Source organism: Sapajus apella, unplaced genomic scaffold, assembly GCF_009761245.1.
Source record: "Sapajus apella isolate SASKATOON/1434 unplaced genomic scaffold, GSC_monkey_1.0 scaffold30, whole genome shotgun sequence".
NCBI classification, from domain to species: Eukaryota; Metazoa; Chordata; class Mammalia; order Primates; family Cebidae; genus Sapajus; species Sapajus apella.
In genome coordinates, this window is record NW_022436970.1 from 9,576,769 (window position 1) to 9,603,700 (window position 26,932).

At 36.8% G+C, this 26,932-nt stretch overlaps 1 protein-coding gene across 2 annotated transcripts in view; it reads left to right on the top strand.

Moving 5' to 3' along the window:
- SERPINB7 (serpin family B member 7) overlaps window positions 1-26,932 on the top strand; it is a 58,303-nt gene that overhangs the window by 23,318 nt on the left and 8,053 nt on the right. The window contains exons 1-5 of one of the 2 annotated variants that reach the window (XM_032293690.1): window positions 3,005-3,054; window positions 7,547-7,732; window positions 13,607-13,657; window positions 14,378-14,494; window positions 26,027-26,144. In XM_032293690.1, coding sequence (XP_032149581.1) covers window positions 7,565-7,732; window positions 13,607-13,657; window positions 14,378-14,494; window positions 26,027-26,144 — 454 coding nt within the window. In that variant the 5' untranslated portion in view covers window positions 3,005-3,054; window positions 7,547-7,564. Of the gene's footprint in view, window positions 1-3,004; window positions 3,055-7,546; window positions 7,733-13,606; window positions 13,658-14,377; window positions 14,495-26,026; window positions 26,145-26,932 lie in introns of those variants that run through there. The other variant, XM_032293691.1, reaches the window with a different exon arrangement.

Below are 26,932 nucleotides of genomic sequence, written 5' to 3' on the forward strand. Positions count from 1 at the left end.
GAGATCAAGACCATCCTGGCTAACATGGTGAAACCCCATCTTTAACAAAAATACAAAAAAATTAGCCAGGCACGGTGGCATGCATCTATAGTCCCAGCTACTCAAGAGGCTGAGGCGGGAGAATTGCTTGAACCCAGGAGGTGGAGATTGCAGTGAGCCAAGATTGAGTCACTGCACTCCAGCCTGGGGTGACAGAGCGAGACTCCGTCTCAAAAAAAAAAAAAAAAAAAAAAAAAAAAAAAAAAAAAAAAGATGAGTGGCAAATTGCAATAAAATTGCACACTAAACTCACCAAGTCGCTGTTGTCACTGTCTTCTTGCCTTAGCTGATTTGATGTCTATTTAGTCTACTGGTCCATTTCTCACAGAAGGGTATGTTTTGACCCAGGCTGACAAATACTATTGATTCCGAAATTTGTTTTTATGGTTACATTAAAACCATTGTCATTATAAAAAACAGAGATGGAAATATTGCCTCCCTAAATCTGATTCACATACAAACTGAATGAACCACATAACAACCACCTTAGTCAGATACTATTTTGAAATCTGGTTCAAAAGCTAAATGCTTACAAGATTCTTGAAAGACAGTGCTGTGCTCTGAGTCACAGGGAAGCCATCCCAGAAGCCAGGTCTACACACCAATAAGCAGCTGCCCGTGCAGGGTGCAGGCTGCACCTATGGACAGCCTTTACAACTGAATTATGAGCATTTTAGAACAGGTTTTTGTCCAGAAACGCTGACTTTGGTTCATTAGGTAGTGGTAAACAGGCTCCCTTCAAAGCTGTCCATCACCTTCCTGAGTGCGTGGGGGAAAACAGCTAGGGCTGAACAGTCTTGAGAAGTGTGGAAACATTTTCTTTGTGAGTGAGAACCGATCAACTAGAGAAAGATCAGAATCCCATCACTGCTTCTGGGTATCAGGTGCTAGCTTGAGTACATTGTTGATTTGCATATCCAATTATCGACCTGCATTATTGCTCTTCTGTTGTAGGTGAGAGGTAAGTTCACTAATAAATCTCAATGAAAATGTAAATGGCCAATGACCATGCTCAGAGGCCTGAAATCTCTCCAGGCCGCACACTTGGAGGGATGCTTTTCTGGTGAGGCAGCTTGTATCACCACACACAAATGTGCTTGGGCTTGGATTCTGCTGGAGAGAGCACTGTGACCCTTGGTCTCTTCCTTGGGCCATGTCAGTCAGCCTTGGTCTTATTTTACATCCCATTCTTTACCTCACTGACACCTGTGTATCATTGGCTTGGTGGTCCCAGCCCATTGTCCATCAAAACCTGCTATCAGGAATAGATCAATTATCGGTTATACACAACCGTGCCATGACCCTATCTCAGAGGCACTTGGTCATTTGGTTTCTTTATGTTTTTTTCTTTGTTGTTGTTGAGTTTAAAAATAATGAAATATGATGTGGCTACATAAAGGTGCATTCAATAGATGCATGCAAGTTAATAACAGAACATCGAAAGAGCCTCTAAAACCTCCCTCCTCATTCTTTTACCAACAAAACCTCCCCTCCCACTAGAGGTAACTAAAGCAGTTATATCCTTGGCTTCACCTATCCACCCATGTAAGCATCCTTAAAAATACAGTTTTGTCTGGTTTGATCTTTCCATGAAGGGCATATTACTCTGTGTATTCTTTCATGTCTGATTTATTTGCCCTCTAAACCTTACTTCTATCAGTGGTGTGGGAGATGACTGTTACTGCCACGGGGATTTCAGACAGTCTTAAGAAGATGAGGGCATAGTGTTGTGGTCAGAAACCTTCTGGTGTGCCTTAAGATAGTGAGAATTGAACGACCATGTCCCGGTGTGAAGCACAGCTTGTTTTTGGATATGCTAGATAAACCAAGGTCTTGTGAGAAGCTCTGGTAGACAAAGGGAAGAAATGAGTCCCAGTGGACGTCTAACCGGGAATGCAGGGTTTAAATCATCACAATGATGACAATTTTATCCACAGTTGATCTATAAAGTGTACTATGATATAATGTTCACTTTGTTTCGTCTGGAGTTAAGAATTATCAAATTTGCTCATTTTTTTGGATATTCGTTTGGTTTCTAAGTTCCTATCACTTATGTATTTCTTTTCTGATGGGGTTCAATATATTTCCCATGTGTTCAATATATTCTAATGCATCTCTCTCTCTCTGATAGTATGTTCAACTTAGAAAGCTTCAAACAGTCAGCATATTCAGTTTTAGCATTAATCATTCAATGAAAATAAACGCAGTATGGGTAAACACTCGTGGGAGGGTCAGCTCACCTACTTCCCTTAAATACAGTGCTCCCCAAATATAGCATAAATGTCATAGTGGTGATTACACACATACACACACACACACACACACACACACACACACACATATGTGTGTGTGTATATATATATATGTAGTTTACTTATTGATAAGAATAAAAATGTGTGTGTATGTGTGTGTGTATTAATGAAAATGTAAGTGATGTGAATTTTTATTTTATGGATGAGAAAAGGCCCACTCTATTCTATAGCCACTTTGCTTTCTTCACCTCTCTGGGACCGCAGTGCTACTCCTCTATGACAGTTGAATTTATAGATGCCAAAATATGAGTTCTTCCAGGTGAGGCTTGGTCATGTTCATCAAATACCAAAATCCGAGAGGGGAGGAATCAAATAAACAACAAAAAAATCAGTAATTGAATTTCCATATGTAAGAAGTGTTAGTTGTGCCTTAATTTAGGGATATCTACATTTACTACATAAAAATACTGTGTGATATTAATATCAAATGAAATAACATTTCATGCTAAAATTTGATTCATTAAAAAATATGTATTTGACTTTTTTGAATTAGAGCTGTAGCTAATACTCTACAGACTTCTTTTAATTTGCTTTATAAAGCACCTGAACATATTTCATTTTAATGACATTATTTAAAACTATCATGGCCATCAAAAAAAAAGTAGGGAGTGTCTGAGTCAGAGGCTTTATATTTCAGAGTAATGCAAGGAACTCTTTCAGACTCACCCAACCGGCAGCCAACTTCATCTATGAAGACAGTAAGGTAAATATTTCTAAGGTCCATAATTTAAAGTCTGGCCAGATACTTTGAAAAAAGACACACACATACACATGCACGCACGCATGCACACACACACCCACACACACACAGAAATCTGGGTTACTTTGTGTCTGAGACATTAAACTCATCAAACAATATCCAGATTGGATATTTTTCCTCGTGTCTGCTTCTCCACCTTATAGCCTACCTGTGACTGATTTAGGTGGTGTCATGGGAGAATGGCATGGGAATCGGATACCAGTTGAAAACTTTATGTTCCATCTTTGAACAGATAAGTAGGGATTATGTGCAAATCTAGATTCTACATTTCCTGTGTTCTTATTTAAGGCATTATAGTTTGAAATATACTAAATTTTGAGATTAGAATTGAACTCTTTTAAGTGCATAATATACTAATTTGTTTAGAGGTTTATCAAAGTTGGAAACCATGTGTTAAAAGAAATGAAAGGATTTTAAAATATTTCTCCAGAATAGTATTTGTATAGCATTGTATTTGACTTATTGGTAAGAATAAAAATTAATCACATTCAAATGATTGTTCATTTCTTTCCTATATGTATATGTTAGTTCAGTAAATATAAAAGTTTTTTTTAAATAATGTACCATGAACTATAATTAATTTTCTATGTACAGGCAAAAGTATCCTAAGACTAGGTAATATTTTTATCAAGCATTTAAGGTACGTAATTTATCAGTTAGATGTAATAAATTTAGGTCCATAAATTAATATCAAAATTTTATGTTTTATTGAATGTGTTTTGTGCCTGAATTTTCTCATGCTTCATTTAAAAATTACTTTTGCTTTGTATTAGACTTTAAAAAGAAGCTTTAGTGAGAAAATATCTATTTTTATTGTGGTTTGACGCAAATAATATACTGGCTAAAGGATGGAAGGGATAAAAAAGTTCTCAGATTAAAATAGACTATAAGAAATCAAATAGGTTTCAGGCTGCCATGGACTTTTAGGCCCTCAAGTCTGAAGTTTGGGATGTGAAACCATCCATGAGCACTTGCTAATTTGTGTTAACTTTAAAATTATAAATTATAATTGCATGCTTGTATGTTAAGCTAAAATATTTATGCAAGAAACGTAAGAATATGGTATATTTTTAGCAAAATGAAAAATTAGACTATAAAATGCCAAGCTCTTTTATGATTTGAAAAGAATTTTCGTGCATTTTCATGTCCAATGAGAAATAGGTGATGTCACACTGACTTCTTCTTTGGGTTGCTTTAAAGTAATTTGTTTTCCTTGTCAACTTCCTTAGTTGTTTAACTGAGACTCAAGTCAATTGGTAGCTGTTGGTGGCTTGTCTGAACTTAGTTTATTTTTGTTGATGTTTTATTTATTTAAGTTGCTGTGAAAGTATTTATAGGTGAGAGGAAAAATCACAGCTTTGGTCTCATGCTAATTTTTATTTACGTGTTACCTGATGAAAACTTTGGGGTGCAAAACAATCAGTTCAGCCTTAAATATAATTGTTTACTTGCCAATGAGGATCAGATTTTATACCAGATGAGGAGAAACAAATCTTACTTTCATTCCTGGAACTTAGAGTGCACCTGCGTAGAGAAAGATAATACAAATAATTATGTGAAATGGAACATACTTTTTGATATTTATTTTAAACATACATGAACATATCTATACAGGAATGTTTAAGTATATACTGTTTAGCATCACCTATCATTTTAAGAGTTATGACTTGAGAATTTATAATTATCTAGGAATGTCTTGGCTCATGCATCTCTAAGTGATTTTTTTTCTAGTATGGTTTCTCTGCCATAAAGTTTACCTAAGCTAAACATTTATGTACTCTGTATCCTGAATGAATACATTCTTGTGTAGCTTTCCTTTTCTTCAGTAAGATGATAGTTTTATCAATAGTTTGCCATAGAAATAGGATGTCTGAAAGTTTAGAAAATGAAAATTTGTGATTGGTCCTTAGAAACTAATTAAAGGATACTATTCAAAAATATTTTTTTTTGCCGTAATGGATAAAATAGTAAGATATAATTTGTAACACAAGAGGAAGAATGGGAACTTGAACAAAGAGAAATGTTCTTAAAGTATATTTTTGCACTTTGGGAAATTATAGCTTCCAACCCCCATTAGACAGTGAAAAAAGGTTTCTAAACAGGATCATTTAAAAATCTTTCAGGTCTTATTTTAAAAGCTCTAGCTTACATTTTATCAAAACACTAAAATGCACCCAATCGTCTATTAAATAAAAGCTTTATTATAAATACTTTGAAAGAATTAATATGGCTTTGCTTTTGAAGTTTCTTTCCTAAGAGCAATTCATTTACTGCTGTCTGGTTTTCAGCAATCAGCATGAAGTCTTGGAAATTCTTTAGGATGGAGAGAATCTAGTACACAATTTCTTTCTAAAATTAATGAAATTCTTATGAATACTAAATTAAATAGAAAAATCAACATAGATTTTGCTTTCTATTTAATTGTAAAGTTGTTAATATTGATCTTATTTTTTTCATACTTTAGAAGCAATAATTATTTTTAGGTTTAAAATATGATTTGAATCCCTTAAAAGTTTGAGGGCATTTGGCACTGCCAATATCACTCATTGCGTAAAGTTGCCCTTTTCCTGCCAACTCCCGCCCTGTGTACCCGGCCCTGACTTTCATTGTTTCTTGTCTTTGTGGCTGCAATGGGTTTCTCCTGAAGCTTTAATCACAATTACTACTGCTCTTTACCCTGGATTACTTGGATTAGACATAAAATCAACATACTTTTTTTCTGGGTAACTTTCGAAATAACAAAGGTGTTCTTTCTTAAAGATATGTGGGGCATGAATGATTTTCTCACCTCATGTTCCTGGGGTGTAACTGAGAAACGTGACTTATAATAAATCGCTGATAGCTAAATTTGACCCTGAAAAACAGCATCATGTAGGGTGTCATGCCTCAATGGTGTTCTTTGTGCTTGAAATTCCAAAGTGCAGAGTATGGGTCCCTCAGGGACATTCTTACTGGAAATGTTTGCTGTCTTTTAGGATAGAACAGGCTATTAGCATTTTACAGAGAATAGTAAATGTAGCAGCTTCAATTTATTGAATGTTTGAATGTCTACTCTAGATCATGCATTGTACTAGAAAAGTTTTTTTTCTTTAATGTTTTTAACTCAAACTCCCATTTGACAAAATAAAAATTTAAAACCATTTTAATTTCATTTGCAATTTTGAAAGGCAGTAAGTATTTGCAACTGTGACAAAGCCAATACAATGGCAATTTTAGAATGCTCTTGTTTCAGACGGCATGGATCTCCCTCCTTGTGACCCCCTTTCCCACCCACAACATGCCAGAAGAGCCCCCAGATGCCTATGTGTGCTCTTCTTATGAGGTGAAAGGTACAAGGAAGCATGATTTTCTGTTGAGAATTACTATGCTAGATCCTATACATAGATCATCTCACTTGAAAAAAATGAAACTTAGAAATTCAGAGAAATTAAAGACTTGACCCAGGTCATACAACTATTAGCAACAGAGTTGAGACTTGAATGAAGCCTCCTAAGGGTTTGTGACTCCTGATGCCTGCAACACCTGGCACCTGCCACACTATGAGATGTAAAGTCATTGAATATTCATGAGGAATAATTTGGAGGATTTGGGTAAGTTCATTTAGTCTGAGACAACCCTAACTGTGGTTTTGAGATCAATTGGAGATGTGGAGAAATTCTGCAACAACAACAAAAAATTACCCAAGTGCACCCCTGAAGAATTCCATGGTGGTGGCAGCCCTCTGTATTTCAGAAACAATATCATGAATTTGAAGATAATCTCCACTGTGTTACTGCACCCTGGGTTCTCCAGGAAGAAGCAGGCCTGTATGTTAAAAAGTCTTATACGTGTTCATGATACATACTCTGATAATCACATTTTGCATTCCAAAAAAAATCAGAAAATGGTTTTAAACAAATTAATACACTTAAAGGACAAAAGATGCATATACTTAAAATTAGGACAGTTATGAAAAAAGATAGAATGTGTGATTGTTCTAAGAATGTTATAGAGTCCATAATGGGGAGAATGGGTTAAAAATCGTGTGTTCAACCTCAAAAATTTAACATGGCATTGAATTACAGATGGTTTAGAAAGCAAAGGCTATATTGCCTCAAATAGACTAACTAATATTATAATATTTACTTTTTCTCTATTTCAATTCAGAAATCTGGAATGCTTTGAGAAAGAGTGAGCCTCATGACTGTGTCTGCTTGAGTGTTGGAAACAGGCCACAGAGGATAGAAATGTCCACTAATGAGAAGAGATAGTTTTAGGGTATGAGTGACAGGATACTGGGCCAAGGGAACTTTTCCCTTTTTGTTATAGTTATTTGATGATTACATCCAAGGCTGAAGAAATGAAGCTTTAAATTATTAAAAAATAAATAATCTAAAATTATAATATTCCTAGAAAATGTGCCAGGAACTAATTTCATTTTCTCATTGTCCTCTAGGCTGCACTCCTTTTCACAATGGCCTCCCTTGCGGCAGCAAATGCCGAGTTTTGCTTCAACCTGTTCAGAGAGATAGATAACAGTCAAGGAAATGGAAATGTGTTCTTTTCCTCTCTGAGCCTCTTCACTGCCCTGGCCCTGGTCCGCTTGGGCGCTCGAGGTGACTCTGTCTCTCAGATTGATAAGGTCAGTCTCGGCTTTTGCAGTTAATCATTGGGACAAATTGTTTTACCCATGAGAACATTTCATTGCAGTGGTTCCCATGTTAATGGAGGTCATCATAAGGGCGCAGGTGTCACATCTTCACACATTTCCATGGGCCCCTCTTTGGGTGTGAAGGAAGCACACAGCTTGCACCACTTGTTTTTGAGCCAGAAGACAGCAGAAATATTCCAAGCACTGCGGCTTTGATGTTTTCCCTTAGTGCAGTGGTTCTCAAAGTGTGTTTCCCAGACCAGGAGCATCAGTACCACCTGGAGAACCTGTTAGAAATGCAAATGCTTGGGACCCACCCCAGAATTACTGAATCAGAAACTATGGGTGTGGGGCCCAGGACTCTGGGTTCTAATGAGCTCTCCAGGTACACGTGAAAGATTGAGAACCACTGCCTGAGTAGATGTGGTTAAGACAGGAGAGTTAAGAGATTCCAATGACGGCTTAGTTTAAGCACTGGTTACCTGTGCACAAATAACATCATAGTACATTCCAGATAATAGCAGCCTACCTGAATAGTCCTCACATTGTCACCACCATCACCTTCACCACCACCTTCAGGGAGTGCTTATTAACACACCCTTGTACATAGCTTTGTGCTGCACTTTATAGGGAAGTGGAATTGTCTAGGTTTTTCTTCCTTCTCAGAAAATTGCCATTGAAACTCTGTAGCTCAACAGCAGGTGAGACGCCAGGTCCAGGCTGAATGCAGAGGCCTTGATATCACCACTTTCTGCCCCCACCTCCCTGTGCCCACCCCTCGCCCCACTATTTCTCCCATTATTTTAGTTCAGAAGGGCTTGCCAGAGGAATCTCTTGCCTGTCGAAACCTGTCATATCTCAGTTCATATGGAAAATCACTTGTGTAGATAATTTAAGCTAGAATAATTCCTTCCTTTTTCTGGGTAGCTCAGTAAATATTCCTTGCTAGAGAACAATGACAGAGTCTTAGACTCCTATTTTTTCAAGCACTAGAGAGGTTTACAGCCTAGTACATAGGATACCTCACTTTGATGAGATGATAGTAACAACTATCTGCTGAGAACTTTATCAGTGTTCGGGATCAGGGATGAGCCCTAAAAATATGATCTTATTTGATATTCACGTTGTCACACTGAAGTGGTAATATTACCCTGATTTTATGGAGAAGTGACATATTGTGTGCTGGCAGATGACCTGAGTTTCAAACTCAGGACGAACTACTACAGCAGGTCTTGTCAACTTTGGCACTACTGACATTTTGGGCTGGCTCAATCTTTGTTGTGAGGAACTGGCCTATGCATCGTTTAGCAGCATCCCTGGCCTCTCATCAGTATATACCAGCAGCACACCCCTCCCCAGTCATAACAAAGATTTCCAGGTATTTCTAAAGAAAACCCTCAATGGCAAAATCAGTCTCCAGTTGAGAACTGCTTTGAAGCCACCAAACTGAAATATAGGTCAAAGTAACCTCATTGCAAAGCGTCAGTATTTTAAAGTCAGCATTTTAATAAATATAAAGCCTTTGAAAACCATTCAACAAATTAAAATGTATTCATTCATAAAAATACATTATGTTTCAGAACCAGGTGAGATGATTTGGTATCATGGAGACACACAATCTTGGCTTGGGAGTTAGAAGTTTGGGTCCAAGTTCTGACCTTGGGAAAATCATTTAATCTCTGTGGGCATTAGTGTCCTCACCTGTGCACAGAGGATATTGATTTGATGACCTCCAACAAAAAAAAAGAAAAAACCTTGCAATTGTCACTGTTCAGTGTGTTAGACAATGATGTGCAGGCTCCATGCCTATGACTAAAGCTTGATTTTAATGCAATGGAAGACACAGCTCTTACGTACTGCATGCTTTCATGTCGGGGCAATCCTTTGGCTCCTGTCTGGTACAACTTCTGAGGTCTCCTTGCCCTGCATCTCATGCCTAGTGGACCAGGGTCAACGGCTCATGAGTCATGGAGAACTGAGAGAGCTGCTGTCCTGCTGGGGTTTGCTCTGTACCCTTTACTTCTCATCAATTACTCTCATGTGTGACTTTTTATAACTCTTGCTATTATAATCTTGCATGAAAAATATGTAAGAAGAGAAAAGGTAATAGAGACACAAAAGCATTCACATAATTTATCTGTACACATTTTTAGTCCTCTGTAAATGTCTTCTAGGAAATTAATTTTCAGCTTCTCCCCTGCCTCAGCTGGTGTCTCATTACAACCCTCAACCCTTGTCACCATGAAGCACACATTTCTATTTTAGATGAATCCAGGCTCAATCAATTTATGGCTTCCATCTGTGTGTCTTTTTAAAGCATTCCCATAGATCTATGTTTCTTTTTCTTTTTGATGCTTAAATTGTCATAGCTGGGCCAGTAGAAATCTATTTAACTCAATCCTTTTAAACAATCCTTCCCAATAACTTTAAAATATTTTTGCTTTCTGACAAGATGTTTTGGGCTTGTCTTGAGTTATATTGGCCCTAAAAAGAGCTCAACTATTCCTCATGAAGCTCTGGCTCATTTACTCTATTAAATATATATTGTAGAGTAAAAATATGTATTTACTCAATTAAAGTCAAGAACCATGTGCTTGAGGTTCAATGCAGTTGAAGTGCCATGAAGGCTGCTCACCATTTGAGTGAAAGAGCTGGAAAAGTATATATTTTTTTATAAAGTCATGGCTTCAGATTTTTTTTTCATTTAGCTCTAATATTACTGTTCTTTCTTACAGTGTCTGAATATAATGTTTTAAAAAGTGATTTTCCTATTCATAAGCTACCTGCTCCTCTCTTCTCTCTCATAAGACATTTCCATTGAAATGCATCATATGTGTATATATATATATATATGTAATATTATATATATATGTAATATTATATATATATACATGCCTTTATTTCTTTTCTTGTCAGAGCAAAAATAAATAATTCCAAGAAGTGGAAGTTCCCTGTTGAACTTTCCTCTCCTGATGACAAGTGACCAACCCCAAATTTCACCAGTGAAATCGTGGCCACAGTAAAATTGACTAAAAACAGAGGCAGGATCATTTAAGGATAGAGTACCGAGCATATTCTCCTTATGAATTCTTTCTCTCATTTGGGAAGAGATAACTACCATATTTTTAAAGGCATTGAAAATCCACATTTGGCCAAGAGCTTATTATGTTTTCAAGTAGAGATGTTGCCAAGATGCAAGATTCTCATAATATAGAGAAAGGTTGAAGATTAAAAGACGTCTTATGTTTTCATCATCTTTTCTTTATCATAACATGCATAAATGTTCTTGTAAACTGATATGACAGGTCCTTCAGTACTATATGCTCACAGGGACAGTTGATCAAATCTACAGATCTAAAGACTAAGTAAACTCCTCCATAAAGCAAATGCTGATGTTCCTATGGGCTGTTGAACCAGAATTGTTCAAGGCTTCCTGTCATACAGTGTCACTGGAGGTCCTAGTTCAAAAGTTTGAATTTTGAATTTTTCCATAGGTGAAAACATGCCATACATAGTCATAAAATTCACTCATAAATAATTAGGGTGATCAAAACTACAACTTGATGACAGCAACAAATTTTTGAACTTTATTGTAAGTATGGAAGTTTCTAAACTGAAAATATTAAGCATTCCAGTTCTATTATATTATAAATTCAACAAGTTTTTCTTTAAATTAAACCCACATAATATAAAAGTCTCTAAATTCAACACATTTAAAATTTTATAAACCTCAGTAAAATAATTTTGAATTAAAGGAGCATAGGGGGCAAGTGCTGAAAAGTTCTCTTCTTTAGTCAGAAGCCACCATGGTGAGGCTGATGACAGCAATGATGATGGGATTAGTTAAAAATAGTCAGCTTTGGGGAGGAAGTATCTGATAACTGTTATTCTGTATATACATTGCTGTGAGAAAATCCTCTATCAGACTAATAAAGTCAAAATTATGCCTGATACACAAAATACAGTTTTAAAATTTGGTTAGTACAAATGACTACCTTAACTAAATTTGTGTAGTGCCTCCTTTGTATGAGACAATGTGTAGTTGTCTCACATTGCAGAGATAGTACAAATTCTGAGTTTGTATTCTCAATAAGCTGAAAGTTAGGGGAAGCTCTACATGTTGAAAACTCTGTAAGACATGGTGTAGGGAGGAAAGGGGAGAAAGACTTTTAAGTGTTCAAATGGATTTGACCCAGCAATCCCATTACTGGGTATATACCCAAAGGATTATAAATCATTCTACTATAAAGACACATACACACATATGTTTATTGCAGCACTGTTCACAATAATAAAGACTTGGAACCAACCCAAATGCCCATCAATGACAGACTGGATAAAGAAAATGTGGCACATATATAACACGGGATACTACGCAGCCATAAAAATGAATGAGTTCATGTCCTTTGCAGGGACATGGATGAAGCTGGAAACCATCATTCTCAGCAAAGTAACACGGGAACAAAAAACAAAACACCGCATGTTCTCACTCATAAGTGGGTGTGGAGCAATGAGAACACATGGACACAGGAAGGGGAACATCACATACTGGGGCCTGTCAAGGGGTTGGGGAGTAAGGGAGGGTTAGCATTAGGAGAAATACCTAATGTAGATGATGGGTTGATGGATGCAGCAAACTACCATGGCATGTGTATACCTATGTAACAAACCTCAAAGTTCTGCACATGTATTCCAGAACTTAAAATATAATTAAAAAATAAATATATAAAACTGTTCAAAAATGGTGGTGATATAGAGCTTTTGGGCCTATTTAAGTAAAACAGTGCTTTCTACATAAAATGACATTTCAAAAAATTTAGGAATAATCATTGGTAGGAAATGTTGATAGGTTCCATGATTCCAAAATTACAAAAAAAAAAAAAGGAAAATCTGGTACATAAAATTTAATAAATATTAAATGAACACATGAATTGATGACCTAATTTGTATTGGCCCAAATATTAAAATTATAGCTGCCACGTCACTTCAAAAAGAGGCTTATTCATTCCATAAATCACAAAATAGTCCACAGGTAGATTCTGAGCTACACCATTGTAATCATGAAGATGGTGCTCACGTTTCATTGACTGTATTGAAAATTGTAGAGTTCCGCTGCTGAAGTATGCTTTTCATTCATTGTCAAACTGGGAGAGCTGTGTGCACTGAGGCATTAACATCTGTGTGTGGACTGACTACCAGACAGGCATGATTTAGTTGGAAGCAATGCCACTATAGCATTTATGTAAATTGACATAAATTCCAAAATTCTAGTAAACCTAAGTGAAAATCAGGTTGTGGTAAAGAAAGAAAATGCAATAAAAATTAAAACCAGCTGGGCGTGGTAGCTCATGCCTGTAATCTCAGCCCTTTGGGAGGCCAAGGCAGGCGGACCACGAGGTCAGGAAATCGAGACCGTTTTGGCTAACATGGTGAAACCGCGTCTCTAATAAAACTACAAAAAATTAGTTGGGTGTGGTGGTAGCACGCCCCTGTAGTCCCAGCTGCTCGGGAGGCTGAGGCAGGAGAATCATTTGAACCTAGGAGGCAGAGGTTGCAGTGAGCCGAGATCACACCAGTGCACTGCAGCCTAGTGACAGGGCCAGACTCTGTCTCAAAGAAACAAAACAAACAAAACAAAAACCACAAACAAAAAAACAAAACAAAAATTAAAACCAAATATGCCTGTTGATGTGCATTCAGAGTCATGGGGAGAATTGAGGAGAATGAGCTCTAAGACACTAATGAGCTTGGAATGGCAATTAGACACATTTGTTGGGAAAGAATATTTTTATTCTTAAAACATCTTGCAAACTGTTCTGGTAACCTCTGATTCTAATAATTGCTTTCCTTGTGCCCTGTTTACAGGTGCTTCGCTTTAACACTGCCTCAGGACATGGAAACTCTTCTAATAGTCAGGTAAAGACAATATGTTCTTTTAGAAAAAGGGAATGTGAACCAGGTGCAGGGGCTCATGCCTGTAATCCTAGAACTTTGGGAGGTTGAGGCGGTTGGATCGCTTGAGCCCAGGAGTTCGAGACCAGCCTAGGTAACATGGCAAAACCCCATCTCTGCAAAATATACCAAAATTAGCTTGTAGTTCCAGCTATTTGGGGGGCTGAGGTGGGAGGTTTGCTTGAGCCCAAGAGATGAAGGCTGAAGAATGTGGAGCTGTCCTTTCAAAGCAAAGAAACATGCTTTATTCCGATTTCCAGATTGTAGATTTTTCAAGTAGAATTTTTGATAATTTGCTTGCTATTTATTAATTTACTAATATTTTATTTGCCTATTGGCCATATTTGGGCAAGATAGCATGAAACTAAATGTTTTGCCTTTTTATTTGAATATTTATAGACAACTTACATTGGTAAAATTATTTAATATATATATTATGCAAAATCATTACCTTCTGTTAACAATTTTATTTTAAAGCTAAGTGTTTAGTAAATTCTTTCATTTGATCACAGACACTATTTTGAGAAAGTGTAAGACATAGATGTATATGGCCTTGTTTGATGTTTTTATAGTCTTAAAAAATTCTTTTATGGTATAATATGCATGTTATATTTTACGTATAAATGAGATTATGCATACCTTTGCAGTCCAAAAATAAATTTTTATGCATTTTTAAAATAACAGCCAGGGCTCCAGTCTCAACTGAAAAGAGTTCTTTCTGATATAAGCGCATCCCGCAATGATTATGATGTCAGCATTGCCAATGGTCTTTTTGTGGAAAAAGTGTATGGCTTTCATAAGGTAAGTGAAACTGCCTGTGTTAGGAGGTTATTTCCACTCTGGACCTGAAGTTTGCTAAATCCGTTTTCTGAACACAGGCCTCTGTCTTTCTACTGTGCTATACAAAGGTGATTTTGTTTCTCATTGCCACTTATTATGTTCCCAGATGTCTTGAAAATATCATCACCATCTCCAAAGTTCAACTTTTTACCCAATTACTCCATGTATTCAGGTTCACTAGACTGATGGGCTTCAAAACAGAAGAGAATTTGTCCATTGGCATTGTCGTGCTTTAAATGGAATAGAGGAACAGTCAGCCCATGGCAGGAGAGGAAAATGTTTATCAGTGCTTCTTCTGAAATTTAGGTCTGCTGAGACAGTTTTGAATCTCCAGTGTGAGTTCTCCGTCTTCTCTACTTTCTATTTCAGCTATACTTTTTATCTCTCCTTCCAGCAGTTACTTGCTTATTTTTTCAGTGAGAATACTTATTAAAAAGTTCTTGGTAGGAGACTTGGCCAGACAAGAACAGCCATTGGCAGAGGAGAAGCTCAGACTCAGAGGTGGGAAATAGGTTCATTTGAGTTCAGCAGACGAGTTTTAAAAAATATTTCTGAATGGTGTGTATGTTGTTGATACAGTCATCATAGAATCCTGCCTACTTAAATAGCAATTAGGACCAGAATACAGGCTATATGCTGCTATGCTCAACTCATACTTTGAAACCATCATTCTATGACAATCAGAAACTGCTTTCCTGGTTAAATATTATTCAAACAGATGATGGCCATGGTTCTCTGGCCAGGTTTTCTCTCTGTTTTTAATCCTCTGCTCCTCAGACAACTATAACATTCTACTCAGTAACATCTCTGGGCTAGTTTCCATCTGCATCTTCGCCAGCTCTCTGTCTTCCACCCAGCCATTATTGTTCCTTCTGTCTGTCAGCCACTCAAATTCTTTGCTGCTTCTCAGCACACCCAAATCCTTTGTTTGGTAGCCTGTCCATTGTGAAGCAGTTAGATGTTCTAGAAACTACTTTTGATTATAAATGAAGTGAATTGTAAATTTTCAATTGCTCAGATGAGCACAAAGCTAGATAACCTCTAAGCTCTTTGCATTTTGTTTTATGATGTTCTTTTCACTCACTCTTGACTATGGATGAGTCTATTAGGATTGATGATCGTAGTAATAATAATAGATTGGTATCATAGAAGAATCAATCACTATTTCTGATATTTTGTTCTCTCTTGTCTTTCCATATCTGCTAAATATGCCATGTCAGACCTTTGTAAATGTCATTCTGTAATCCCCCCATTCTGCCACTGTTTGGGTAAGTTCAACGCTCTTGTGGATGACACACCCAACTTGCCTCCTTATAGTTTCCCCACCCTCTCTCCACACCGTTTGACTGACTGACGCCCAGTCCACACCCTGAAACTCATCAACATCTAGAACTACTTCACATCGCAATCTACAACTGCAGGCTTCCATTTTGTGGCCACATCCTGTGCTTCTCATTGTTTTACTCCTACTCTACCTGCTCTTCAAATGTGTGAGTTATTTAATCTCTTCACCACTCCGTTTTCTCACATTGTATCAGCGCTCTCCAAGTTTCACTGTCATAGCAAACTAACCTTGGATCCATTCCTTTATCACTCTTTTACCAATTCCCTCTTTCCAAGAGCAAGCTCCAAATCTGGATCAGTGCTATGACTTTCCTCAACAGTTGTTGCTAGGCTACTAAATGATACTTACGGTAAATCCAAAAGTATACAGTTACCACTGCAAAGTCATGTTCTCCCATCCCAGCTGGACTCTCAGTGGTGCCCAAGAGTCATGTTTCTATACCTAGCAATTTCTCCCTCTTATTTCTCACAACAAGTAGTAAAAGCTTCCCTAATTCTCTCAATTTCCCAACAACCCCTTATTGTCATCATCAGTTTTAACTAAAGGACTTCTACTTGACAAAAATACAGAGGTTCAAGGAGGATCCATGTCACAATCCATATGTGTCCTGATCCTTTTCCCTCTTTCTTTTAGTTTCAGAGGCAGCAATTTTTCTTAATGGTTAATTTCGCTTGTTTATTTTTGCCTCCTGTCATCTCCCAGTACGCCGGTGATGTGTTTCCATCAGTATTTTTCCTCATTTCAATCACACTACTATCTTCTTCCTCATAGCATATAAATGAGTTTAATGTGCACATTTCCTAAAGCTTTTGTTTAAAGCTCACCCATGATTTTTCTATTTCTTGCTCTGACAATCTAATCTTGAAAAATCAAGCTTCTTCAAAGAATGGTATATTTATGTGGAATCCATTCTTTTACCCTCTTTTACTCCTCAATCCATTGCAATCTGGCTTCTGCCTTAAATGTTCTCTTGAAAATGTTCCTACCAAAGTGACTAATGACCACATGTTAACACTTTGTAGTTTTATCTGCCTTTTTAGAGTTTTTCAATGCTGTTAGTGCTCCTTAAAAGTTTTTCCTTTGTGGTTTCTATGCCACTGATTTCTACTGGGTTTTAACCTTCTCCTCTGGCTGTTCCACCTCTGTCTCCTTTGTTTATTTCTCCAATCATCATTAAAATTCTCATGCTCATTAGGGTTTTGACTCAGTAATTTTTTCTTTTATTTTTCCTTTCATTTATTTATTTATTTTAGAGGTGAGGTTTTGCTATGTTGCCTGGGCTGGGCTCAAATTCCTGGGCTCAAACAGTCCTCCCACTTCAGCCTCTTGAGTAGCTTGAACTACAGAGTCATCTTTTATTTTCAATCTAGCTTCTTAGCCAGAGAGAGGTCATTTACTTAACCAATTTACAGTTCCCTGATGTTGTCCTCCATATCTCGGTAGCTCTCTATAGCTGTGTGATGAGTCTTCCCTCACCGCTCAGTGCCAGGCTCAATTCTATACCTGCCTATTGTAAGTCCTCAAGTGGGTATCTACATGTATCTCAACATCATCTCTCCTGCACCCAGATCTCCTCTGCCCTTTTGTTCTTGTTCAGTGAATGACACACTAGGTATCAGGTAATCTTTGAAGTCTCTTTTTCCCAACCTTCATAGTCAATGGAGAAGACTTATTAGGTATTTCTTCTACTTAAAAAAAAGTTATTTTGAAATACTTGTAAAGACACAGAAAAGTTGCAAGTATTGTTGAAAGAAATTTTACCCCCGAAAAACCAATGGGTCAATAAATAAATTAAACAAAAAATTATTGGGAGGCTGAGGCAAGTGGATTGCCTGAGCTCAGGAGTTCGAGACCACCCTGGGAAATATGGTGAAACCCCATCTCTACTAAAATACAAAAATTTGACTGGGTGTGGCAGTGTGCGCCTTTAGTCCCAGCAACTCAGGAGGCTGAGGCAGGAGAATTGCTTGAACCTGGGAGGCAGAGGTTGCAGTGAGCCAAGATTGTACCACTGCACTCCAGCCTAGACGACAAAGTGAGATTTTGTCTCCAAAAAAGAAAAAAGAAAGAAAAAAAATTAAAAACAACTTGAGATAAATAAAAACAGACATACAACATAACAAAACTTACGGGATGCAGCAAAATGAGTTCTAAAAAAGAAGTTCATAGCAGCAAATCCCTACATCGAAAAAGAAGAAAGATCTCAAACATAATCTAACTTTATGTATCAAGGAAATAGAAAAAGAACAAACTAATTCCAAATTATAAATAATAAAGATTAAAGGAGAAATAAAGTGGAGACTAGAAAAACAATAGAAAAGATTAACAAAACTCACAGATGGTTTTTTGAAAAGATAAACAAAGTCAACAAAACTTTAACTAGACTAACTAAAAAAAGGGAGACTAAAAAATTCAGAAATGAGAAAGGAGACATTATAACTGATATCACAGAAATATGAAGAATCCTGAAAGAATACTATGAAAAATTATACGTCTACAAATTTGAATAACTTGGAAAAAATGGAAACATTCCTAGAGACATCCAATCTACCGAAACTGAATCATGAAGAAACAGAAAATCTAAACAGATCAATAGTGAGTAAGGAGATTGAATTGTATATTTAAAAAGTCTCTCATGAAAGAAAGCCCAGGACCTGATGGCTTCACTGATGAATTCTACAGAACATTTAAAGAACTAATACCAACCTTCTGAAACGCTTCCAAAAAATTAAATAGGAGGGAATATTTCCAAACTCATTTTATAAGATCAGTATTACTGTGATAAATAAGCCACACAAAGACACTATAAGAAAATAAACTTACAGGTTAATAGCCTTGATGAGTGTAGGTACAATAATCTTCAGCAAAGTATGAGCAAAAGGATCATTCACCATGATCAAGAGGGACTTCTCTTCCAAAGAGGCAAGAATGGTTCAATACACACAAATTAATAAATCTGATATACCACACTAACAGAATAAAGGACAAAAAACGTATTTGATACAATTCAATGCACTATCACGATAAAATTCCAAACTAATTAACATAAACAGGAATATACCTCAATATAATAAAGGTCGTATGTGACAGACCCACAACTAACAACATACTCAACCATGCAAGTTGAAAGCTTTCCCTCTATATTCAGGAACAAGACACATATGCCCACTATCACCACTTCTATTCAACATACTACTGTAAGTCCTAGACAGAGCTATTAGACAAAAATAAATAAATAAAAGACACTTGAATTGGAAAGGAAGAAGTTAAATTGTCTCTGTTCACAGATGACATAATCTTTTATATAGAAAACCTTAAAGATTCCACCAAAAAAAGTTAGAACTGATAAGTGCATTCAATAAAGTTGCAGGATACAAAATCAATATACAAAAAAATAGTAGGGTTTCCATACACTACCAATGAACTATCTGAAAGAAATTAAACAATACAATGAATCTACAATATCTACCACAATGCTTAGGAATAAATTTAAACAAGAAGATTAAAGATCTGTACTCTGAAAATTATCAAACATTAATGAAAGATACTGCAGTAGATAAATAATAAATGGAAAGATATCACATGTTCATGAGTTGGAAGGATTATTACTATTAAAATATCTATACTACTCAAAGCATAGAGTTTCAATGCCATTTCTATCAAAATTCCAACATCATTTTTCACAGAAATAGAAAAAAACAATTCTAAAATTTATGTGAAGCCATAAAAATCCCTGAATAGCCAAAGCAATCTTGAGCAAAAAGAATATAGACAGAGTCATTTCACTACCTGGCTTCAAAATCTACTACAAGGCTATAGTAATCAAAATGGCAGGTTACTGGCTGGCATAAAAGATGAATGGAACAAAATAGGGAGCCAAAAAAATAAATCCACAGATTTACAGTCTACTGATCTTCAAAAGAGTTACTAAGAGCATATAATGAGGAAAGGGCAGTGTCTTCAATAAAAGGTATTGGGAAATTCGATATTCAGATGAAAAAGAAAGAAATTAGACTCTTGTCTCACACTATATATAAAAACCAACCCAAAATTATTGAAGAGTTAAACATAAAGCCAGAGACTATAAACCTACTAAAATAAATAAAGGGAGAAGTTCCCATACATTGCTTCAGGCAATGATTTTTTTAGATATGAATCCAAAAGCATAGGCAATAAAATGAAAATAAATAGACAGATGGAACCACACCAAACAAAAAAGCTTTGGCACAACTAAGCAAATAACCAACAGAGTGAGGAGACAGCCTACATAATGGGAGAAAATATTTGCAAACTATACATCTGATAAGTGGTTAATAGTCAAAATATATAAGGAACTCAATAGCAGGAAAATGAGTAACTCAATTAAAAAATGGGCAAAAGACCTGAATAGACATTTCTCAAAAGAAAGCATACAAATGGCTTACAGGCATATGAAAATATGTTCAACATCACTAATCATTAGAGTAATGTAAATTAAAACCACAATGAGCTATCATCTTCTGTGTGTTAGAATGGCTATCCTCAAAAAGTCAAAAGATAAGTGTTGGTAAAGATGTGAAAAAGAAAAAAAAAGGAATACTTGTACACTGTTGGAGGAAATGCAAGCTGGTGCAATCATTATGGAAAACAATAGGGATAGTTCTAACAAAAAATAGATCTTCTATATAATCGATCCATTCCATTACTGGATATACAACCACAGGAATTGAAATCAGTGTGTCAAAGGGATATCTGCATTCCCACATTCGTTGCAGCATTATTCACAATGGCCAAGATAGGGAATCAACCTGTGTCCACCAATGGATAATATTATCCCTTGATACTAAATACTCAAGTCCCTGACATAAAATGGAATGGTATTTCTGTATAATATATGTACATCCTCTCATATACATTAAATCATCTTTAGATTACTTGGAATACCTAATACAATGTAAATGTTATGTAAATGGTTGTTATATTGTTTAGGAAATAATGATATAAAAATGTCTATATGTGTTCAGTACAGACACAGTGTTTTTTTCAAATATTTTGATTTGTAGTTGGTTGTGCAACCCACAGATCTAGGGGTCTAACTCCATACACAATATCTTAATACCATTCAGCATTAAAAATAGGGAAATCCTGTCATTTGTAATAACATGAGTGACCTGGAGCATATTGTGGCAAACCAGGCATGGAAAGATAGACATCGAGAAGATTTCTCAAAACTGTACAATTATATGGAAATTAAACAGCCTGCTCCTAAATGACTTTTAGGTAAAGAATAAAGTTAAGGTGGAAATCAAAAAATTCTTTGAAATTGATGAAAACAGAGACACAACATACCAGAACCTTTGGGACACATCTAAATCATGTTAAAATGAAAGGTCATAGCGCTAATCATCTATATCAAAAAGATAGAAAGATCTCAAAGTAACAGTCTAACCTCACACCTACAGGAAATTGAAAACAAGAGCAAACCAACCCCAAAGTTAGCAGGAGAAAAGAAATATCCAGAATCAGAGAAGCCCTGGATTGACAGATTCACAGCTGCACAAAGAAGAGCTGGTACCAATCCTATTAAAATTATTCCAAAAAATCGAGAAGGAGGGACTCCTCCCTAATTCATTCTATGAAGCAACCATCATTTAGTTACCAAAACCTGGCAGAGATACACAACAACAAAAAAGAAACTGTAGGCCAATATTCCTGATGAACATAGACATAAAAATCCTCAACAAAATACTAGTGAACTGAATCCAGTACATCAAAAAGTTAATTCACTGTGGTCAAGTAGACTTTATGCCTAGGATGAAAGGTTGATTCAACATATGCAAATCAATAAGCGTGATTCACTACATAAACAGAATTAAAAATGAAAATCATATGAACATCTCATGGATGCAGAAAAGGCTTTTGATAAAATTCAATATCCTTTCAGGTTAAAAGTCTTCAACAAATTAGGTATTGAAGGAACATAACTCAAAATAATAAGAGCCGTCTATGACAAACCCACAACAAACATCATACTGAAAGGGAAAAAGCTGGAAGCATTCCTCTTGAGAATGGGAACAAGTCAAGAATGCCCACTCTCACCACTCCTATTTAATGTAGTGCTGAAAGTGTTACCCAGAGCACTCAGGCAAGAGAAAAAAATAAAATGCATCCTAACAGAAAAAGAGGAAGTACGTCAGACTCATTTTTTTTTCTAATATGTCAGCTGAAGCCCTGACGACAGGTGAGAATTTCTAGGGTCAAAACACAGGATAATGAGATAAAAAGAGCAATAAGGGCCAGGCGGGGTGGCTCGTGCCTGTAATCCCAGCACTTTGGGAGACCTAGGCGGGCGGATCACCTGAGGTCATGAGTTCTAGACCAGCCTGACCAATATGGAGAAACTCCGTCTCTATTAAAAATACAAAATTAGCTGGATGTGGTGGCGGGTGGCTGTAATCCTAGCTACTTGGGAGGCAGAGGTTGAGGTGAGCCGAGATAGCGCCACTGCACTCCAGCCTGGGCAACAAGAGCAAAACTCCATCTTAAAAAACAAACAAACAACAAAAAACAGCAATAAAGAGATGGATGTGAACTGAGAATAAGCAGTCATTGAGTGTGATTGAGAAGAGCTGTCAGAGAGGCTGGAAATGACCAGGAGAGTGGGACACTGCAAAAGTTAGGAGATAAGAAAGTGAAACAAGTGTTAAAAACTTCAGAATACTGTACTTACGTAATTCAGGTGGAATGAGAAGCGAAGATGCTGCCAGATTTGAAAAGTAGGAGACTCTTGGTGAGCAGTACCTGCACCATGCATGGCAGACACTAGAGACTCAACAAATGTTTGTTGAAATATTGGATTTTATAGGGTAGTTTCAGTGTCACAGTGGCAAAAGGTTTAGGAATGGATGGGCGTTAAAGGGGTGAAAACATTGAATAAAACGTTTCTTTTGTCAAATTTGGCAGTAAAAAGGATGGTATGGCAAAGTGAAGGGAAAAGAATGTTATGATAGAATTTTTTTGAATATGGAAGAATTCGAAAAGCTTGTGGGTCTAAGAAAATAAACCGGAGAAGCTGAGATTAAACCAGGAAATGCCAGGGTAAAAAAATGATGGGACAATAGTCCAGAAAAGCCAGAAAAGGTGAGAGAGAATATCGTTTTCATTAGGATTCTGCAGAGTAACAGAACCAACAAGATGTAGATTTATTCCTACAAAGAGATTTATTGGAGGGAATTGGCTTATGTGATTATTATGTGATTGGCAGGGAAGTCTCAAGATCTGTAGTTGCTAAGCTAGAGAGGCCTCAGAGAACAAATGTGCAGTTCTAGTCTGAAAGCCAGCAAGCTTGAGACTTAATTAAGAGCTGGTGTTTTCACTGGAATCAAAAAGCCAGAAAAGACGAATGTCCCAATTCAAGCAGAAAGGCAGAAGGAGTTCCTTCTTACTCAGCCTTTTTGTCCTATTCAGGTCTTCAATTGTTTGAATGAGGCTCACCCACATTAGGGAGGGCACTCTTCTTTACTCAGTCCACTGATTTAAATGTTAATCTCATCCAGAAACAGGTCACAGACACACCCAGACTAATGTTTGACCAAATGTCTGGGCACTCCATGGTCCCATCAAGTTGATGCATTAACCATTGCAGACAGTATTAAGACCAAAAGGTTTTTGGAGAGGAAAGGGATACTTCTCACTCTGAGACATAGAGAATTGAGGGAAATAATGTAGAATTATCTTGATTATAGAGAAGTGGAGTATAACATCATTAGCGGATACTGGCAGATGCAGAAAATTTGGGAGTATGAAGAAAACCGTTAATTATTAGGACATCCAGTATAGAGAATGAAGGAGAGCGTCCATGAGGGGTGCAGGAAAAAATTGATGAGCAGCCTTGTGGACTCATAGATTAGACAATGCTTGAATTAGTTGTGAAGTCACTTGCTGTGCACACTTTACAACACTAAATCTATTAGGAGGAGTCCGAGGAGTCGGGTTCTTACAAATTACTGTAAATATTACTTATTTATTTATTTTTGAGACATGGTTTTGCTCCATTACCCAGGCTGGAGTGAAGTGGCACAATTAATCATAATTCACTGCATCCTTGACCTCCCAGGCTGAAGCAATCCCCTGACCTCAGCCTCCTGAGTAGCTAGGACCACAGGTGCATGCCACTATGCCCAGCTAATTTTTTAGTTTTTTGTTAAGAAGGAGTCTCTCTATGTTGCCCATGTTGGTCTTGAACTCCTAGGCTTGTGATCCTCTTGCCTCAGCCTCCCAAATTGCTGGAACCACAGGCATGAGCCCCCTTACCTGGCCAAATTTTATTTTTTATGTCACTTAAGTTTCATGTATTTTTTTAAGGACATAAAAAAGAGTCTTTGAAGGAGATCAACATGACATACTAGCTGGACTTTTAAAAAAAGTAAAAGTACTTAGTGGCTTATAGCTCTTCTGGCCTTTCTTTCTTTCTCTCTCTCTCTCTTTCTTTCTTTCTTTCTCTCTCTTTCTTTCCCCTTTTCCTTCCTTCCTTCCTTCCTTCCTTCCTTCCTTCCTTCCTTCCTTCTCTTTCTCTCTCTCTCTCTCTCTCTTTCTCTCTCTCTCTCTCTCTCTCTCTCTTTCTTGACAGGGTCTGGCTCTGTTGCCTAGGTTGGAGTGCAGTGGCACAGTCTTGGCTCACTGCAACCTCTGCCTCCTGGTTTCAAACGATTCCTCTGTCTCAGCCTCCCAAGTAGCTGGGATTAAGGCAGGTGCCACCACACCACGCTAATTTTTTTGTAGACACGGAATTTCGCCCTGCTGGCCAGACTGATCTCAAACTCTTCACCTCAGGTGATCCATCCACCTTGACTGCCCAAAGTGCTGGGATTACAGGCATAAGCCACCATGCCTGGCCCGAGTTTCTTGGAAGTGGTAGAGAATAGCAACATCTGTGTAACTCTCCTGTCCCTTCCCACTGCTGTCTTTATTCCTTGCTGACACTTTGCATGTATCAACCTTTCTGAGCCATGGACCACAAAACTACTCTTTGTAATCAGTGTCATAGCAGATGGATGCATGGATGTGTGGATGGAAGGTTGAATTAATCAGTAGATGAAAATAGCCACATCCAAGTAAATCATACACAAAGCTTGCATTAGAGAGCTAATCTTATCCTGCAGATAGACAAAGGACAACTAGTCAATCTTCATTATTAGCATAAAAATTCTATAAATTTTAACAGGAAATCCACTAAAAACACACGGTTTGTAATACATCTTTCTCTTCTAATTCTGAACATCTTTCCACAAAGAGATGTATATGTGTATTCATTGAATTATTAATGTATTGATAAATTAGATCATTATGACTTATTTTTTATTAAAAGTAGCAAATATTTCTTAGGCAACTATTATGTGCAAGGCAATGTGCTGCGTTCCAAGAATAAAACGATAAGCAAAGCATATGTAGTCTTGACTTCTCAGAATTTGCTGTTTTGTGAAGGGCTCAGACAATCTCAAAGATAAACATGTTGCATTATGATAACAGCTGTTAAGAAAAAAAATGAAGGTAAACAGACTGTTAGAAAATGTAGGTGGAACCTAGGGGAGATACCTGTCAAGCAGAGACAGCCATACTTGGAGCTAGAAAATGCGTAAGACATAATCATGAGATATATGGGACATTTCAGACAGCAGGAATTCTGTTCAAACACCTCTAGTGGGAGAGGACACATGATATTTTTGAGAAACTGTCAGGAATGTTGTATGGTGGGAGAGTAGAGTAAGGTAAGGGCTTGGTCATTGTCTTGAGTGCAATAATGTAGCCTTGAAGGATTTGGAGCAGGAAGGGGTGACACAAGAAAGGGAGACTAGTTAGGAGGCTATTGATTTACTTGATATGAGAAAGCAGTGGAAAAGGGTGGGCTTTATCCATTCTCTATTAGCTTCCTCAAATCCATTTCAGATAAACTTAAGTGTAAACAGAATATTTACTGTACAAATTCAACTTCAAGTTCACTAGATCCCCTTCCAGCCCCATTTCCATATTGCCCTATATTTACATACTCGTCTTTGAGGCAAAGTTGAGCCTTTGGATAAAGCAGTGGAAATAAAAAGTTCAAAAATCCATGTCCTATATACTTAGTTGGTGGTGATTTGTAAATACAAGACCTGTATTCTTCTTTGTAGGACTACATTGAGTGTGCTGAAAAATTATACAATGCCAAAGTGGAGCGAGTTGACTTTACAAATCATTTAGAAGACACTAGACATGAGATTAATAAGTGGGTGGAAAAAGAAACACATGGTGAGTATTGAAATATTCTATTTTTCAACAAGATTTGTCAGCTATAGGTGAATACTGAGAACAAAAGCTGAACGTCTTTTGTACGTGCAAGGAACAGCTCCTCCTAATTCACTTGATCTTAGCCAAAAGGTCAAGAAGAGATAGCTCCTCCTAATTCAAAGTAATGTTTGCAGCTACTTAAAATTGCTTTAGTATTAGTTTGCAATGTGGTTTTGAATAATTTTAATAACTTGAATGTTTTGTACCTTTCAGAAGTTCAGTCTTTTACATTATCTCATTTGATTGGCAAAAACCCTGCAAGACATATATATTATTGTGACTATTTCATAAATGAACAAGCTGAGTTAATATGGTAAATTAACCTCAAAATCTCACCCTACTTAGTGAACAAAAACTAAGAGTTATTATTTACATTGCTTTTTCCAGGATGTATAGTATCTCTTTCATTTTAAAATGTTCTTTATTTACCGAAATAATTCATGTAACTAAGGCAGTACCTTCCAGTAAAAGTACATCTCTTTACTGGAAAGTCTCTGTCACAACTAAAAACTGAATTTCAGCTAATGTTCTGGTTTAGTGCAAAGCAAATAAAGAAATTTATTAATTCTTGTTTTGTTCGTCAACCAATTCCAAAGTTAGTAGTTCTTCCATTACCTAAGGGTTGGCCTTGATTTTTACTCTAAACATTGTACCTGTATTTACTGAGCCTAGCCCTGCCTCAGAAATATGAGACATATTACTTGCACTTTTAAATGCAAACTTTCAGCAGCATACACTTAGTCCTGGGA